The sequence below is a fragment of the Cygnus olor genome, chromosome 1 (assembly GCF_009769625.2).
Source record: "Cygnus olor isolate bCygOlo1 chromosome 1, bCygOlo1.pri.v2, whole genome shotgun sequence".
NCBI lineage: Eukaryota > Metazoa > Chordata > Aves > Anseriformes > Anatidae > Cygnus > Cygnus olor.
The window spans coordinates 75,463,607-75,483,735 of NC_049169.1; the positions used below are offsets into that span (position 1 = coordinate 75,463,607).

The following is a 20,129-nucleotide window of genomic DNA, read 5'->3' on the forward strand; positions in this document are numbered from 1 at the left end:
TCCAACCCCTCCCAAGGAACACTTGCAAGTGAAGGGAATGGATATTTAGCAGTTAATGTAGTACCTAATCAAGAAAGGCATTTCAAGAGGCAATGGAAAGAATGTGAGAACTCATCACATTCAAGTTAACTTTACACTGGGGAAATAAGCAACTGACAACAGTAGTTACTGCTACCAGATGCACTCAAATGTGCAGCAGCACAGACAGAAAAGGAAATTTACCAGTTTGCTCTGGTATACTATTTTACTATACCTAAGAGATATCTCCAAAGATAGTAAGTCTAAGAGTCAATGTAACACTATCGCAATGCACCTACAGTTTAAATGGGAACAGAGTTTAAAACTTCTTAAACTGTACAATACCTTTTTTACCTTGAGCCAGTATCACCATGTCTTGAACTTTCTTGTACCTATTCAGAGACTGTCGAAGCTCTTCTATCTTCCGATCCTTAAATTAAGGAAAATTGTGATTGAGTTTTTTCCTTTAGTAAATAAAAAATAATAAATATGAATAAATATAATTCAACTTAATTGGCTGTGAGACTAGAAGTATGGATGGGACAGGACCCAGAACTCTGTGAGGCTTTGAAATATTAAATACTTGTATTTGGCTAAAGCTATTATCTGGTTAATCAACAGAATTGTCCCAGCCTTGAAACTGGATTTCAGCTCCCTCTTTAAGTCAAAGGTCAAGTATAATGCATGTGTCATTCACAAAGGAAGCAGTAATCAAAAGATTTAGGGCTCTGGTGATCAAAAGAAAACATCCTATAAAATGCACATGCATGTAAACATGCAAAACCATACAAGAAAACAATCCATACTTTACAGAATGTCCTTTGGAAATGTGGCCTGTGTTATCTCCTGGGACTTTTGTTGGAGCTCTCTACATTTCAAAACATGGTGTAGAATGCAGTCCCATTGAATTTAATAACACTGATTCGTAAGGACATGGGACAGAGCTCATAAATGCCCAGCTTTATCCACTTAAAAGGCACAGCAGTGCTTCTGACTATAGTGAATACTTGATTCTTACAAATTTGATTTTGTATTGAATTGTGACATGTATGCAGATTTTCTTAAGAGATTTAACTCACTTTGATGAATGATTATAGAAAAAAAATGACTTTGCTACCTTCTCTTCATTTGCTGCCATAAGAGACTCTACCGCCTTCTTCATTTTCTGTACCTCTATGTCTAAAAACACAATACAGTTACCTAAGTCAAGTTAAGTAAGACAGTGTAATGAAATAAAGAAAACAAAAATACCCTAGAATTGACTCAGTAGTATCTGAAGGTAAATTTACAAATTAAAAGACAAAACACAAGCCACTTAAATTCTATGTTAGATGGAAATATACAGACCCCTTTTCTACAAAACTTTTTTTCTAACTTTTTTTAAATCAAGGAAATGACCAAATTCACAAAATTATCCACCCCCTCAACTTCAGGAAAACTGAGTCATGAGTAAAACTACTGCTTGAATATCACTATCTCTGTCCCTCATATAATCAAGTAATTGCAAAACAAAAGGTCCAAAATACAAAATATTACTACTGGAGTGCAATAAAAACACATCCTCATTACTACAGTCAACAAACACCCCAAATGGCATCTCAAAAACCCACTATACAAAGCAATAGGATTAATGGACATGATGAAGAAAGCATTGTGCAATGGTGTTTAGTTATAATTCAGTATGGATGTAGAAATGAGGCCAGCACAATGGAATGATGCAAGTATTTGCTGTGACAAGCAGTCATGCTAGAATACATACTGTATTTCAGACTTGGAAAAGGTCCCTAATACAGAGATCATGGTTCTGCACTTCATCTATAATCCTTATTTACAAAGTAATAGAAATACACGGAAACATGTTCTAACAGTCTATGAGGTTTGATTTTGGAGGTGTTCTGGACTACACAAATGTAAGAAGAATGGAAATAATCTCAAATGTTGCTAAAAATCTACTTTGCATAAATGAAGTAAACTTTAAATTTCTTTACAATCATAGGGAGGTAGCCGAATTCACAGGCAAGAAAACCTCTACTTGAACTTCCTAAAACCCTTTTGAAAAAAAACGCAGTGGGAAGATTGTTTTCCTCCTTAATGCAAGAACAAAACAAGCTGCTTGGCTGGCTTTCTAGATAAGAGACATTTAGACATATTGGGTAAAACTGTAACTGATACAGCTCCAGAAATTTTCACTGAGTTATGCTAATAGAAAATCTGGCCTACTGGATTGTAACTTCATTTCACTGACAGGCAACTGTTTTATTTGTGGGTACATTTTATGGAGAAAAATCTATGCACTCTGCTTTCACGTGAAATTTTGTGTCTCAATGAGACTAAATCTTTGTCTATTAGCTTTTTTTTCAGAAAACGTATTTCAAGTTTGATATATCCATCCTTATTCTCAAAATTTACCTTAAGTGTAACTAAGGGTTATAGATGACGCAACCTAACAGTGTGCGTTAAAGCAGTTTTATATATACATGCAGAAAGCTCTTCTGGAAAACATTTCTGAAGTACAAATGCTTGTGGAAAGACACTAGAAACCTTACTTTTATCTTTCAGCTTCTTTTTACAATTTTCATCTGTGCAGGAAAGTCCATTGGATTTGAAATTAGCATGAAGGTTATGACATTAAATAACTTTTAACAAAATATTGCTACTTAAAGGAGCAAACTATTCATCACATACTATTGCAGAAGCAAGCAGTTCAAAATTTCACCCTGCACTCCCCCATTGCTGATGTTCCTAATGACTCAAACAGTCTCACTGCTCTCACCCATATTTGCCTATCTCAAGGATTTATTTGTTTATTTTACTATAGGTTTTCACTTGTAAGGTCTCAGAAAAGGCTTATGCCAGTAGCTTACTCTTAAGCTAGCACTATGCAAAAGCCAGCTAGGTGATAATGTATGAATGTGTGTTCAAAAAGCACAATTCATGTAATGGGGCTGATAACCGGTGTTATCTGCATTATTATATAGTATTGTTCTGAGGCAGAAAAAACAGTTTACTGGGGAAGAAGATCCCCTGCTGAGCTATAGTGAGAACTAAACTAAAGGTGAGAACCAAAGGGTAATAGCAGTTCAATGTATAAAGCAGTCCCCAAGGAAGAAAAGCGCCATTTAGGTAGTAATAAATGCAATAAAGCCAGACCTTTTTCCACATTTAAATGTTTTGAAAGAAATCACATTTTGATGTGGTCACTTTCAGTGCTTTTATCCAGTAGTTTTAAAATCAGATAATTTTATTAAATAAAATTTGACAATCTACACACAGCTGTTTCTGCCTCAGGTTAGGGGAAGACACTAATTAACCTCTTGTGGCCTTCTAAAAAGCATACTTTAAAAGCACAATTTTAAAATCTGTGATAACTACCAATGAGATACATTCAGAAGTGAAATTTCAGCAAGTCCGTGGAAAAATTTTTGAGGCTTTAAAGTAAATTTTCTATTTTTAAATGAAGTTCCCAAATCTAAATTTCCCCCAAATAAACATTAATTTTATTTTTTCTTTGAAAGCAACTAAAAGTATCTGACACATAACATTTCTGTGTGAATTCAAGTTTAATTAGGATTTAGAATTAACCAGTGCATAAAACCAAAACCAATCCTCAATTTCACCTGTTTAGGGCTGGGGACACACTGAAGATTTGCACATCATACTTTGGTTTGCATTATGGCTTTTTGCCCTCCTTAATAGTAAGAGGTATATAAGCAAAGCCCAGCACACATACCTACACTTTGAGGGATACATTGAGAAGAGAACTTCTCAGTATAACCTTTTTGGGGACCTAGTTGAAATTAGTTTAGGGATTTCTTTGCCAATATAAACTGAATCTTTTCAGACACCATACAAGCCATATGAAGAACTAACTGTGGATTACCGAAGGTAGTTTAACGTTGATCCAGAACCTATTCTGATGGTAGGTTCAACAGTTGCATTGTGAATACCCACTAAATATGGTAAAAGCAGTAAACCCAAAGGCAGAAAGAGCATGAAAATTGTTTTTATCTGTTATTTCGGTTCAACCACTCACAGAAGTACTACCTCAGATAAAGTGACTGAGGAAGACAGGTGCCTCTACACAGTCCTAAGAAAGCCTCCTTTGGTCTTACCTCTGTCCAGTATTTCAATTCCTTCTCCTTTCAGCTTGCAAACCAATTTTTCTTGCAATCTTTTTACCTCAGCTTCCTTCTGCTCCAGTTTCTCTTTCAAAGCTGCTAGTTCATCCTGTAACAGACACAGAATCACTCAGTGACAGCTTCCATACTCATCTGAGGTGCTTTCAAAATTCACTTCTATGAAGCACAGCGGATAGGTCCTCAGCCGGTGAAAGTGACCAAGCGCCCCCTGACATTTACACTGGGTAAAGGGAGACCCATCAAACTCTGCCACTGAGCATTGCAACAGATTATTGAGTCCCGAAGGGGGCAAAACCAGGAGACTTACAGACAAAAGCATCAGTCTTATGTATAATCTGAAAAGAGATTTTACATCTAAATTAAAAAAGAAAGTAAAGCAAAAAGAAGTTTTCTTTTTTATTTAGCCTTGCACTGATAGAAAAATTGCAGGTGATAAGTCTGAATGATAAAATATACAAACATTTATTTTTATATTTATAGAGCATTTTGCATGTTCAAAGCAGGATAGTTACAGAACTGTGCTTACAACAGGCTGAGGACATTTTCAGAAATAATCACTGCTTCTATGAACGAAAAATTGATCACAACACCATTAAGCACATAGAGATACTGAAAAGCAGTTCAGACAAAAACATGGTACCTCTACCATACTTTGGGTTTGCTGATCAAGTATTAGGAAAGGAAACTTAGAGTTGAGATTCATGGGAACAAGACAGATGGTGTTTGGGGGAGTTGGGGTGTATTAGATAAATGCTGTCAAATTATAACTTAGATCTAGCCATCTGCACCAGCAACTGATTGGCACAGATCCATGCATTTAAGTTTTAAAATTTGAGTCAAATCCTATGCAGTTTAATAAGATATTTCTTTGATGTCCGAGAATATCTTGTGCAACATCATCATTGAGACAGGACCCTCAGTACAAATGTACCCAACACTAAAAAATTAATTTGTTTAGTTTGTAAACAAAACAAGGCAAGACCCCTAATTTTGGCATTTATAGCTTCTAACTGAAGTGTTAAATACTTAAGTGAATAAACCAAACTAGAATACTATGGCTTAAATGTTTTCCTGAGCTTCCCTCAAAGGATCTATGGCAAATATGCACAGAAATGATACCTGTGCCCCCATGCTATGGCCCATACATTTCCTGAAATTCTGTTCTGTTTTTGCTCTGAAGCATCATTTCTATCTTGAAATTGTGAAGAAATCAAAGCCTCTTCCAGAACAGGGACCTGATAATACAATCCTCCAGTGCTCCAAGTTGGTACTGATTTTGATGGAATTCTGACAGTGTAAGAGCCATGCTTCTCCAAAACAAGACCATTTCTTGGTCACATGAGAAGCTGTTAAACCCATGGACAACTAGAGTTGGATGTGGGTTTTGACGTTGTGCATGTTCTCCCCTGAATTAGAAACATGATACGTAAACTTACACTTGGGAGAGGGGACAGTGTGAAAGAATCACTGCTCTCTAGCTAGTTTTCATGAATAAATGTTCTCTAAAAAGGTGAGAAAAATTCCATTTGAGTAATGGATGTAAACTACAAGAGAGGCAGTCTTCCCTTGGAACAAAAATGAACTCAAGCCTAATACAATTATGAATACCTTATGCAAAGTTTATACACTAAAATCCCCTCCCATCCAATATAAAAGGTATTTGTAATGTCTATCTACATAAAGAGCTTTCTGATCTAACGAGAAAGGAAGCACTGCATATCAACACACAAGAATTAATGAAGAACAAAGCACAACAACACAATGCAAGACAAACTGTAAAACGGTGGAACATGAAGAATTCAAAACAGGCCAAATATTACCCAGAAACTACTACACCTTTAGCATCTGGCATTTTTGCTCCATCCGCTGCTTTTCATACTGCATCTGACCCACTTTGATTTTCATGCTAGAAAGTTTGGCCATTAAAGACTGGTAACAGAGATAGAGGAGTGAGAGAAAACTAAAGATAGAAAAGAGACAAGCTAAATGGCAAAGAGAAGTCAGACACTTACAGAAACAGACTGCCAGAATTACTTAGGGGAATACTTTCTCTTAAGAAGTAGCTGATTTTCAGCACATTTAGGAGAAAATAAATGCTCAGCTTTGGTCTCACCCATGACACATCTTATGTGCTGCAACTGGTGTTTCTTGACACATGCATGAAAGAAGGGTCTAAACAAGTAATATATAATCTGATTTTTTTTTTTGGTGGTCCCTTGGGGACCCAGGAGTTGGACTCTATGAACCTTGTGGGTCCCTTCCAACTTGGATATTCTATGATTTACTGTTAATGACCAGCTGCATGGTGAGTTATCCTTCTTAAAAAGCAATGCCTGGATCTGAAAACCACAACATAAAATTTCAGAAATAACCCCTTTCTGGGCTTTGTTCTAGTTGTTAAGCAAGCATTGTGGAACCCCTGAGCGTGTTCAGGATTTTTCAGGGTGCAGGCAAGGACTGGGGAGAAGAGAAAAGTTCTAAAACCTGTGAATTGTGCCTATTGCTGTTTCTTTCCCTCAGTTTCACTTACTTTGGTTGTTTTAAGCTTCTTCTCATACTGGAGTCTTTCATTGTCCATCTCTCCCACTCTTAATCGCAATTCATTTATTTCCTGGATCAAATCCTGAGGGAAAACCAGAAACAAAAGCAAAAAAAAAATAAATCAGTAAACAGAGTCATAGTTGACCAGGCACGCCTTGGTGGGACCATAAAAACTCAGCAGCAATAAAAGGAACTCTATACACACAAACACATCACCCAAATTCATAGTTAAGTCAAGGAATTCAGAACTTTCTGGATATTCAGGGACCTTATTTCTCAGTTTCTGCATTACTGCACTGAATACAATTGGGCAGAGGAAAAAGAAAGAAATAAATTGAAGTTGTGTTATCTGAGCTTGGGATAAAGAAAGGCCTCCTGCCCATCCAGCTACTCAACTGCCTTTTAAAAATATGAAGAGATTACAATGGGAATCCACATTTCTGTCACTCAAACAAGACCTTCCACGCACCGAATAAAAGCACCATCGCTTGTTTCTCTAAGCACCAAAGCACATTTGTTTAAGCATCAATGGCGCCACTATTGAACTTTGCAAGTTCAACCTGGTTTAGAAGAAACTCAGAGACACCACTGACTTGCACCTGAGCTCTTCAGGAGAACAGTTCAACCTCCTGGGCATCCTCCTCCTGGAGAGACCTTCCAGGTCTGGATGTTCAACCCAAGTGCCAGCAGCACCACAGCTCCCTTCCTGTATTAGGTAAATGAACCCGGAGTTTGTGTCCCAGCAAGGTGCAAGGCACTCTTTCTCCAAACTTCCCCATCCTCCAAACCAAGAAATGGGATGTTAAGCAGCCAGCTCCAGACCTGTCAGAAGCCTGTGCGACGGCCAGGACAGTGTCCCCCCACATGAGACGAGGAACCACAGTTTATGGGGAAAATCATCTCCCTGTTCAGAAGGGGAGCACATTACCAGAAAGCTGTGGCTTTCACACAGCTTAAAGATGTCCAGTGAGCTTCTACTTCACATATAATTCACTGACCTTTAGTTTATGAACATACACCAGAAAACTGTTACATTTGCGTGCTTTACATAAAAAAAAAAAAAGGCCTTTCCTGAGCAGCTACTGTAATGCCCTATCACTAGGGAATGCACCGAAAGAGAAGATAAGCTCTTTGGGCACCCTAGAAAACAGAAGAGGACTCAAACTGCAGCTTAATGGCTTTTACACTACCAAGATGGTGGTGTGGTACTTAGGTTTGCTTGTCGTCCTACACAGAAAGGCAAATCCTATCCATGTAAAGTGGTGCTGTACATTCAGCTAACACCTGCGAGCACCGGAACAAGCCAGAGGCTAACATTTGGAGAATATTCATGGGTCCCTCGTAACACCTGCCTTCCAGCTCCATTCCACATTTTCTCAGCTTGCAAACCCCTGGTTATCGTTTTACGTGCTTGATGAATCTGATGGCAACAGAGCAGCATCTGTATTTCTTTAGCCAGATCCAAGCTCAATTACCAGAACTACAAGGAAAACATCGAACATTTTGATGATGGTAATAACTATTACTGCTGCTAATGTACAACTCTGATTTGGATACACCTGCAATTCCTCACTGATTTTGCAGCGTGTGACCTTTACAAAGCACATCACTCTTAAGTATAACTACACATGGATGTCATTATTAATTGAACTTTTCTTCACCAACGCCAAGTGTTAAAGACCTCTAACAAATTTACATCTGCAAGTCCAAGAGTTAGCATTGAAGCTATGACAATGGATTTGTTTTGGGCTTTTGTCTCCTGCAGCCAATCCTCCTCCTGTCTTTCTGCTGAAGTTGTTGCCTACATATTTATCACTTGAACTACATGTATTTTAAAACACCGGAAGAGAAGGAAACTAGTTATCAATATTCAAAAGGCTGCTATGAGGCAAAAATCAATGAAAAAAATTATTCTCCTTTTGTGAAAAAAAGTTAGCGCAACCCATATTGATGGAAGTGTCAAGATGTACATAAAATATAACAGGAAACAGTAATATTACACAACCAAGAGTGTAAGATATTGGAATGGAAACCAAATTGCTCTGTTTAACCTGTTAAGGGCCTCATGTGTAATGGGTCCTTTACTGCTGGTAACTGGTCATCAAAGACAGCATAATTTGCTCAAGGGCTAGATAGAAATAAAGAGGAGACCTAACAGCATGCTTTGCACTAAAAGTATTTTCAATTATTCTCCTGCAAGTGCAACAAGAGATATGTCTCATGTCTTAAGTTATCTACAACACAGTAATTGTAAATCCCATTCTTGCTCAGCTTTGTGAGGCAGAGAAGCACATTAAAAACCGACCAGGCTCCACAGAGAGATTCTCATCAGTACAGAAGAGATGGGTCAGACCTTGTATAAATAAGCAGAGGAAAAAGAGAAGACCCTGAGAGCTCTGCCTCCCCTGCTACTGCATTACTTAAAAACATGGAAAATGGTAAAGAGCAATTAAATGGTCCTCTTCTGATACAGAGTCAGGTCCCTCCATGCAAACACCCACCAGCTCTTCCTTGCACAGATCCACTAATGGAGCTGATGAGGCTGGGACATACAAACTCCTATTTCCTAAAACCTTTTCCTTCCCTGCTCGTGTTACTTGTGCTCTTGATTGTGGGGCCAGAGAGGCACGAAAAAGCAACGACAACTTTAAGCTTTGAGGGTCAGAGGCTTCCTTATTGGTACTGGAAATGCAAACTACATTCATGGTTTTGCTCCACTGAGAAATTCATCTGCCCAAAGGAGCCTGGTGGTGTTTAAGTTACGAAGAATTCCCCACGAGTGAGCCAGTTTAACCTCTGGCTGCTGCTTCAAAGACAATGTCTGGTTATGGACTCCTCCCTAAATAAACTCCCTAGTGTGATATTTTCTTACATAAACCCAGCCCATCTCAGACCACCCATGCTCCTTAAGGCAAATAATCGTGGTGTCTGCTGAGAAAGTGGAAAGACTGGAATGGTTTAAAGAACAGATCAATTATAAACCTCTATTAATTATACAATTAGCTTTGAAAAAGCTCTGTATTTGCGAGCATCTAGACAGGAAACTCCTAGAGCACAAAGGAAAAAAAAGCTTACAGATCTAGTGAAGCATCGTTTTAGAGAAAGAATGGTGAATATGAGAAACCAACCAAGCTAGAAGGGGAAGTTGCAATAAGAGACATAATTAAAAACTGGATAATACGAAGGATGTAGTATGAATGATAACTCTGTAGGAGACAGCAACTGCACAAAAGTTGGTTTCAGATGTCAACAACGTTAACATTTTTTTTCCTTTCCACGTTCTTTTCTCCAAATAAAAACAGAAGCAACATTAGCAATTTTTCTTTCCCAGTTTGGGTATGATTTTTTTGTTTTGAAAACAGCATGGAAATTCCATAATGTGTTTTAGGGTAGAATATTTAAACTATTTAATCAACTCTGCTGAAATAAACTGATTATTCTCTATAACTTTTTAGGAATATAATTAGATCAAGACTGAGTATAATATTGAGTACTTCTGAATAAATATGACCTCCAAAATACCGATCAGAGCTTTTACGTGAAATCTCATGTGGTTGAGACTCTTACACCTAATATCTTACAGCCAAGTATTTTTCCACTGAACAAAATGGAAATTAGACATATTATCCCTTTCAATATCTAGGCCTTTTATAGCTATAAAGTGCTGAAACAACAATTTCCGTCACACTGAACTATACTGTTCTGGTTTTCAAAGGTACAGAAGAATGTTTTAGTAATAGTTCATTAGGCCTGGCATAAACTTCCAGCAAATAAATCTATATGGCCCTCAAATATAGTAATTACCTTTTAAACATAATTTAGGTTATAGTATTTTTATCAAAGACATAAAGCATATTTCAAGGTATTTCAAACAGCAAGTTGTTCATAGCTACCACACAGGTAAGCCTCTTGCATAGAGCCTGCAAATTTGCAGTGCATGTTGTGATCTCCACATCTTCTACAGAATCAGGACACCTTCACTGATTCACTCTACCTTTCACTCTGCCAATCTGTCTGGCATTGCAAGGCATCTGTGACATTGCAAGTCACTTGCCTGGACTGCAAAATCAGCCACTTTTAAGCCAGTGCTGCGATCATCCTTCACATAAGATCTAGTATCACACTAGAGGAAAAGGTAATGGGATGTAATGGCTCAACACAAATTTGAGCCATGGCTTGGCAGCAGCCTGATGTGCTACACTGCAGAAATGGACACCACCATCACTACATAAACGATCACCACCTTTCAAGTCCAAACATAATTTGAGTCACTGGTTTTCATCTGGTGTACTTCTTTGGGTTTGTGGATTACTTTAGACATTAAGTATGTAAAAGCAAGCCTAACTTTTACTCTTCTGCTTGCAATAGAGGTGAAGGAATTGAACTTCATTGCCTAACATATAGGAATCTGAATGGGAGTTGAAAGACTACTGATTAAAGTGGAAATGTCAAGTGTTGTCTCCTGTGATGACATTATGGCTTCTTCCCTTCTAGAAATGAATGACATTTGGAACATCCACAATATGAACATCAGATGTCTCAGATCATTTATGAACTCAGAACTGGAAATTTTCTTCTGTTTCCCAGGCAGACTCCAAGATATTTCTGACACAGGGTATGTCACCCTTGCAGTGAAGCACAACCTAATTCTTGGAGTTTTGGGAAAAAAATGGGTTTGCCTACCTGCAGCCCCCTTCTGTGGAGCTGAGGTTTGAAGTGAGACTTCAAAAAGCCATCACAGAGCCACCTCATTCTCTCTTACTGAAACTTAAATGCCACCTGCCTAAAGCCTGATGGAAGGAATCAAAAACTGTTTTTGGAAATCTTTCTTTGTCAAACTAGAATTTACCAAAGCAAAGAGGACACTGTTTTTATTTTAAGAGAGAAATGTTTTAAACTTGAAGATGAATTCCTTCCTTGTCTGGAAAAAAAAAAAAAAAAAGGAAAGAAAAGAAAAGAAAAGGAACATTCCCAGATGTTTCCCAAATTTTCAGATGTGTGTGGTTTCACATTATGACTTTCACAATTTATTCTGTTGGTTTTTACTTACCTCTGTGTCTCTGAATCTATCCTCATAGTCCAATCTATCCTTCTCTACAGATGTAAGTTTTAACTTCAGATTGGATATCTCTGCCATAAGATCCAACTTCTGAGTTTCAAGGGATGTTCTGCTCAAAAGTTCCTGATTCAAGATAAGGAGGAACAAATCAGAATTATTCATCTGAAGAGGAAGAAATCAGTAATTTATTTCTACAGCTAAAGGCCTCTTTCAGGGAACAAACCATCATACTCCTTGTACTCTCTGAAGCACTGGACACGGCAATTAACCATCTGACAGACCTGGGCAGCTAGGATGCAGTTGAGATCATGGGGGCATTATCACAGGCTGGCTGTCAGGCTGAGAAAAAAGCTTGTCTGTCATCACAGTTGCCCTGGGCAGCAAGGAGCTTTGAGGGGAATCCACCCATCCTGCCAGACGCTTTTATTCAAGTCTCTTTGAAGTTCAGTGGGGAAATGCTCAAAGGAGAGCAGGACTGGATTCCTACAGTGTAAAGCAGCACTGACATTACTAAATGCAAAGACTTTAAAGCAAATACAGTAGAAAATTATCACTTACCTAAGTGACATCAAGGGATACAACACCTTGAACACTGCTCTCATGGAAGCAAAATGCAGTTTATTAAGAGGGAACAAAGACAGCAAGACAGAAAAGTGACTGTGAAATACCTGCTGCAGCATCTCTTCCGTGGCATTCAGCTTCTCCCTGTGTTCCTCCAGACAGAACTCCAGATCCCGAATCTTTTCTCCCTGGGCCTCCACCTGATCCGTAAGCACACTTACCTGCACAGAGGAGATAAAGGGATGCACATAAGTACCTCACACCCATACAGTATGTGTCACCTGAAAAACTGTATGTGAGTAACAGCACCAGCTGGGCTACAGATGAAATGGGACCATGGGAGGAGATGGTGCAGAAGAGTTCTGCAGTGAGCACAGTGCACAGCAAACCTGATGGGAGGGCTTTCCTCTCACACTTCAGGGAATTTCAGCCAATCTTCTGGCAGACACTTTGCAATTCTGTATCTCCTCTCCTGACTTGTCCTACAAAGGGTGGCTGCTACATTTTATGACAAACAATTATGTCTTTGCCTGTTACTCCTGACTTAACAACCAAACAGCCAGTTATTCTGCTTTTCAAGTGATTGCACACAGTGTACGATAGTGTATGGCTTCTTCTTTTCACGCCTCTTCTGAATAAAGGTTTTGTTTTAAACAGACTCTTGAGGAAATCTGCAGCACCACTGGGTAGCAAGACAAGCTGACTGGAGCAGAGCTTGATGCTACCACGGGCAGCCCTCAGGCCAGGCCCATGTCAGGAGACTGCAGCATGCCAGTGCAGGCAGAGGGGTGCCAGGTAGTCCCAACTCTGATGGCAGGAGTAACCCAGCTGGTCAGGGTGTCCAGGGTTGAGCTCGGAGGAGATCCATGGTCCCAGCACAGTGCAGCCTGGCAGCAGGAGAGCAGAACCTCCAAGGAGCTGCTCGCCTCCTCCTGCCCATCGGCCAGTCCTGCAGCTTTTGTCACCTTGCATGAGAACAAGGCACGACAAGACATGTCACCTGACACAAACAGCATGCAAACAGTTAAAAATAAAAGGTGATTTTACAGATATGTATGAATGTAAGATGGTGGCTTTGCAGATCTGCTCAGCTAACAAGATTCAAAAAGAGATCATATACAAAGAAAGTAAGGCACTTAGATTTTTACTGCAATCTAAATTCACACCTGAATCTGGGTTAACTCTCCCGTATCAGCAAGCCCTCCATCCACTGTTCAAGACAATATAACTGGAAATAAATCCTCAGAGGTTTAATTGCATAATACCAAAAAGTGTTACAGGTGCAAGGGCAGAAAAAAATAATTTAGGTGATGACTCACTTGCAGAACAAGAGATTCCTTATCATTTTCCAGACGAGCCAGCCTTTCTTGATATACATCTCCATTCCCAGATATGTGTCCATTAGTCTGAAAAAGACAGCAAATTTATATTGTCAGCTATCTTATAAGTATCATTCTTCAGTACTGCTTTTAAATCATTCCATGCCAGAAACTAATCTAATACTGTAACACTTAGCATTGCAATAAGGACATTTAAAATACAGTATTATGAGCCAGACATACCCCACTGGCAGGGTAAATTTAAGTCGAAAGGGTTATACTGATTACCATCATCCCAGGTTCCAACAACCATAGTTTTCCATGTAGTAAAATTCATCAGCTTCAAGTGACAGCCACAGACAATTTGCAATGCCAAACACTTAACAGTAACACTAACACAGAAAAGAATGATAAGCAACTATGTTGTAATAACGACCTTTAACCTTTTCTCATCTGTGGACCCTTACGATTTTCAAGTGGAACATTGATATATGGAGAATTTAAGTCTGCTGTCAATATCCTTGTTTTTTGTAGTCTGTGGACTATCAAAGGTCTGTAAAGCCACAGGCTTCAAATCACTGAGCCACATAAAAATGTCTCAGAAGCCTTACTATTAATACTTTAATGGAATTTATCAAGACAAAATTATCTTTTGTTAACTCAAAACAAAATCAAAAACAATCAAACAAAATCAAAAAACAAAATTTTCTTCACTGAACTAGTAGGCAGAAAGCAAATCAAACTTTTTTTTTAAGATGGCAAATAATCAGTAAAAACACAGAAGCTAAAAACTTATCACAATATTAACACAACCAAAATGTATACAGGTCTGAGTTTCAGCTCATGATTCTGCCTTTAAGAAGGACAACTTTTACATGTCAGTGTTATCAACACACTTACAGAGTACTATTAGTCTGCTCTGTTAAAGAACAGATTTGAAGTATTTCCCAGTCCCCAAAGGGTTACAAATCAAATAAACCATCAACGGAGGATACATGACCACAGTTCAGCACAAGAGCTGTTCAGGGGCTTAAAGATGAGAAGGGAAGAACCTTCTGGTGACCCAGTTCTGGGGAATTCACTTACTGCACATTCAGCATTTGTTAACAAAATTCGTGCTCAGTGATGTACCATGCAAAACTACACTTGCAGAGAGACAAATACTCTGAGACACTCACGAAATGAAAAGAAGAATCAACTTACAATCCACCAAATGTGCATTATGCTTCTTGCAAGTCAAATGATTTTTTTTTTTAAACATGCAGTAAGAGACATCCTTTTATATCAGGATATCAGGCACATTTTACTTGGTATGGGTGAATGTCTGCACTCTAAACACATCTCTTTATAAAGCTGCCTGAGGCGAAGGAGAAACGAAAATACATGCTAATGCCATCAGAGTCCAGAGGAATCAGCAACTTTCTTCACAATAACTTAAATGCTCTTGAGCAGGGAGAAGGATTCTCCTTTATCCATATTCAAAGCAGTCTCAAAGTACTTTGTGCTGAATGCTATACTCAGATCTCAGCTCAGGAAAGAAATTCTTGTTCCCATCATTGCATGAATCCCTTAGAGGAGTCTGAGAAGCTGTCCTGAAATCCATCGTGCTCAGCACTGAGACTCCCACAGACTTCAAGGGGCCTTGTTTTCCCTCTCAACATGTGATGAAAAGAAAACAGGCCAGGGACTGTGGTGCCCCAGTGAGGCTGCGGCACCAGCCTGCCAAGAGAGGCCACCCCAGCGTACGAGCAGCAGGCCTCAGGCTTCTGCTCCAAGTGTCCATTCCAAGCAGTCTGTCTCCCCGCATTGCGGAGCATGCCTTAGGAGACCTCCTGGCTAAACCACCTTTTCTATGTTTTGTGTTTCAGTCTGGGTGGTGGGAAAAACTCCTTTGTTTGAAACTGGAAGAACAAAATGCTCACCAGCACCAGTTAAAGACTGGGTGCAAAGCAAACAGGAGGAGGTACAAAGCCTCTGAGCAATGTCCTCAGGAAACGAGGCTGTGTCAGGCAGCTTTTATATCACCGTGCAGCAGCAAACATGTCTCTCAAGCATCCATGTGTAACTTTCACAAGATGACCACAATATCTCCCCTGAAATCATGTGAGCTACAGCATACAAAGAAAGGATGTTCCCTAGTAATTTGTACCAATAACTCATAACACAATGATACTCTGTATCTGAATTATTTAGCAATAAACTACCGGTCTTTTTGACCATCCAGAAACTAAACTACAGCAGAAGTACTCTATGCTTCTGAGTTTTCCCTGTTTTTATCCTGACCTATAACAGAATTTAGCTCATGCCATAGGATTTCCAATTGAGATCTTCAGTTTCATAACAGTTCAAATTAAGATGAAACAAGTCAAAGAGCTTCCAAAATGAACTCATTAGCTGCTCAGCTAGGACATTATGCTTTAAATCCTGTGACTTCACTTGTATGCATAGTAAAAAAAATAATTTCTTTCCTCATATTTTTGTTATTCCGTAGCTCTATTCCTCAGATAAAGTCCTCCAGTATCTCTCAGGCTCTTACCAAGCCTCCACAAGTATAGTATCTACATTTTGTAATACAAAACACATTTATCAACACAGCATGTGTCACTGATGTCAGAAAGGGATATTCATTCCCCTTTACAAAAAGGCAGCTGATGTGCAAAGGTGCCCTCCGTCCTGCTGGGGCTCACACAAACATCCTCAGAGAGCAAGACTCAATTCCCTGCCTCCCAAACAACACACCAGTGCCCTAACCACTGCTATTTCTAGACAGTGCAACCAGACACAAATTAACTAAAACCGAAGACTGTGTGAAGAGGTAAGCAAGCACTGGTTTCACATTACAATGAAAACGTCTTTACCATGCTGTGAAAACTGATGAGGTGTTAAAGCAGAATATTAAGTCATTGGGCACAACATCTTGCTAAGACACCTTTGTTGTTAAACTCTGTTCACATTTCTCAAAAAAAAAAAATTTGTTTAGCATGTTGTTCTTGGTTTTAAAATAGAAGCACTTGGAGTATTCAGGCCATAGCTGCACATTGCCAATAGAAATGGAGAAGAAATGAGAACTTTGAAGAGAACTGGAGTAAAGGCTATTCTCTCACAAAACCAAACACAAAGATGTCTTTACTGACAGTCACCATAAGTATTTTGTAAAATCTGCTTAAAAACAGACCTCCTATAGTATAATGAAAACAGAAAGCATTGTGTACAACCCAACATCAGGTTGCTGTTTGTCTGAAATGTCATAACTTCTCTGTAACACCTGCAATATCAGAGCACATTTGTAATATCAGAGCACATTTTAGCTATGAAGAGACAAAGTCACTGTCCTCAGTCACAGTAGAGGGAAAGATGACAGTTGGAGAAATGACAACACAGAGCGGCCACGGTATCTGTTTCTCTGAGCAGCAGCCCTGGCACCTCCTGCGGCGGTGCAAAGATCAGGGACTGCTGTGCAATGGCCACGCAATGCATTCCTTCATCTCTCCTCTGCTCTGTCCTCTTTCCCAAAGGTACAAAGTTGATGCCTGGCACAATTTTACTCTCAGAGAGAACGGGAAGGAAGAGAGGAGATGAAATGCATCAAAAGCAGAATGGGGTAATGATGACAGAAGGCAAGGCTGGAGATAAATGGAGAGGGAAGATCACAGAATCACAGAATCGTCTAGGTTGGAAGAGACCTCCAAGATCATCTAGTCCAACCTCTGCCCTAACACTAACAAGTCCTCCACTAAACCATATCACTAAGGGCTACATCTAAACGTCTTTTAAAGACCTCCAGGGATGGCGACTCAACCACCTCCCTGGGCAGCCCATTCCAATGCCTAACAACCCTTTCGGTAAAGAAGTTCTTCCTAATATCCAACCTAAACCTCCCCTGGCGCAACTTTAGCCCATTCCCCCTCGTCCTGTCACCAGGCACATGGGAGAATAGACCAACCCCCACCTCTCTACAGCCTCCTTTAAGGTACCTATAGAGAGCGATGAGGTCTCCCCTGAGCCTCCTCTTCTCCAGGCTAAACAACCCCAGCTCCCTCAGCCACTCCTCGTAAGACTTGTTCTCCAGACCCCTCACCAGCTTCGTTGCCCTTCTCTGGACTCTCTCGAGCACCTCCATGTCCTTCTTGTAGCGAGGGGCCCAAAACTGAACACAGTACTGGAGGTGCGGCCTCACCAGAGCCGAGTACAGGGGGACAATCACCTCCTTAGACCTGATGGCCACACTGCTTCTTATGCAAGCCAGGATGCTGTTGGCCTTCTTGGCCACCTGAGCACACTGCTGGCTCATATTCAGCCGCCTATCAACCAGTACTCCCAGGTCCTTCTCCGCCAGGCAGCTTTCCAGCCACTCATCTCCCAGCCTGTAGCGCTGCTTGGGGTTGTTGCGCCCCAGGTGCAGGACCCGGCACTTGGCCTTGTTGAACTTCATGCAGTTGACCTCAGCCCATCGGTCCAGCCTATCCAGATCTTCCTGCAGAGCCTTCTTTCCCTCCAGCAGATCGACACACGCACCTAACTTGGTGTCATCTGCAAACTTACTGAGGGTGCACTCGATCCCCTCATCCAGGTCATCGATAAAGATATTAAAGAGGACCGGCCCCAGCACTGAGCCCTGGGGGACTCCACTAGTAACCGGCCTCCAACTGGATTTGGCTCCATTCACCACAACTCTTTGGGCCCGGCCATCCAGCCAGTTTTTAACCCAACGAAGCGTACGCCAGTCCAAGCCACGAGCAGCCAGTTTCTCGAGGAGAATGTTGTGGGAAACGGTGTCAAAAGCCTTACTGAAGTCAAGGTAGACCACATCCACAGCCTTCCCCTCATCCACCAAGCGCGTCACTTGGTCATAGAAGGAGATCAGGTTCGTCAAGCAGGACCTACCTTTCATAAACCCATGCTGACTGGGCCTGATCGCCTGGTTGCCCTGCAAGTGCCGCGTGATGACACTCAAGATAATCTGCTCCATGAGCTTCCCTGGCACTGAGGTCAAACTAACAGGCCTATAGTTCCCCGGGTCTACCCTCCGGCCCTTCTTGTAGATGGGCGTCACGTTTGCTAGCCGCCAGTCAACTGGAACCTCCCCTGATAGCCAGGACTGCCAATAAATAATGCAAAGCGGCTTGGCCAGCTCCTCCGCCAGTTCGCTCAGTACCCTCGGGTGGATCCCATCCGGCCCCATCGACTTGCGTACATCCAAGTGTCGTAGCAGGTCGCCAACCATTTCTTCATGGATAGCGAGGGCCACATCCTGCTCCCCATCCCCTTCCACCAGCTCAGGGTACCCGGTATCCAGAGAACAACCGGTCTTGCCACTAAAGACTGAGGCAAAGAAAGCATTGAGCACCTCAGCCTTTTCCTCATCTTTTGTAACTAAGTTTCCCCCCGCATCCAGTAAAGGATGGAGATTCTCCTTAGTCCTCCTTTTTGCGTTGATGTATTTGTAAAAATGTTTTTTGTTATCTTTAACGGCAGTAGCCAGATTGAGCTCCAGATGAGTTTTGGCCTTTCTAATTTTGTCCCTGCACAGCCTCGCAACATCCTTATAGTCCTCCTGAGTAGCCCGCCCTCTTTTCCAAAGATTATAAACCCTCCTTTTTCTCCTAAGCTCGAGCCACAACTCTCTGCTCAGCCAGGCCAGTCTAGTTCCGCGTCGGCTCGTCTTTGGGCACGTGGGGACAGACCGCTCCTGAGCCATTAAGATTTCCTTCTTGAGGAGCGCCCAGCCTTCCTGGACTCCTTTGCCCTTCAGAACCTCCTCCCAAGGGGCTCTGCCAACCAGTGACCTGAACAGTTTAAAGTCAGCCCTCCGGAAGTCCAAGACAGCGGTTTTACTGGTCCCCTTCCTGACTTCGCCAAGAATAGAGAACTGAACCATTTCGTGGTCACTCTGCCCAAGACAGCTCCCAACCACCACATCTCCCACCAGACCGTCACTGTTCGTGAACAGAAGGTCTAGCGGGGCACCTCCCCTGGTAGGCTCTCTAACCAGCTGCATCAGGAAGCTATCTTCCACGCTCTCCAGAAACCTCCTAGACTGCTTTCTCTGGGCTGTGTTGTGCTTCCAGGATATGTCTGGGAAGTTGAAGTCCCCCACGAGAACAAGCGCTGACGATTTCGCGGCTTCTGCCAGCTGCCTGTAGAACTCCTCATCCGTCTCCTCATCCTGGTTCGGCGGTCTATAACAGACCCCCACCAGGATGCTTGCCTTGTTGGCCTTCCCGCTGATCCTAACCCATAGGGACTCAACCTTATCATTCCCAGCCTCAAGTTCCTCAACATCTAAACACTAATATAGAGAGCCACACCACCACCCCTTCTGTGCTGCCTGTCCCTTCTGAAGAGCCTATAGCCAGACATTGCAGATGCCCAATCCCTGGACATGGGAAAGCAGCACATTACAAGATGGGGTGGAGAGAGCCCCTAACATGGAGGAAAAGACTGCTGGGAGGTCTGAGAGATGGAGAAACACCAGGAGGGCTGGAGAGTGCA

At 41.1% G+C, this 20,129-nt stretch overlaps 1 protein-coding gene across 50 annotated transcripts in view; it reads right to left on the minus strand.

Moving 5' to 3' along the window:
- PPFIBP1 (PPFIA binding protein 1) overlaps positions 1-20,129 on the minus strand; it is a 113,569-nt gene that overhangs the window by 26,442 nt on the left and 66,998 nt on the right. For 14 of the 50 annotated variants that reach the window (XM_040545126.1, XM_040545124.1, XM_040545110.1 and 11 more), the window contains 7 exons: positions 13,638-13,724; positions 12,426-12,539; positions 11,749-11,880; positions 6,688-6,780; positions 4,131-4,245; positions 1,136-1,197; positions 364-448 (listed from right to left, as the gene is read on the minus strand). In XM_040545126.1, coding sequence (XP_040401060.1) covers positions 364-448; positions 1,136-1,197; positions 4,131-4,245; positions 6,688-6,780; positions 11,749-11,880; positions 12,426-12,539; positions 13,638-13,724 — 688 coding nt within the window. Of the gene's footprint in view, positions 1-363; positions 449-1,135; positions 1,198-2,564; positions 2,598-4,130; positions 4,246-5,993; positions 6,087-6,687; positions 6,781-11,748; positions 11,881-12,425; positions 12,540-13,637; positions 13,725-20,129 lie in introns of all 50 variants that reach the window. The other 36 variants (XM_040545102.1, XM_040545098.1, XM_040545103.1 and 33 more) reach the window with 5 other exon arrangements.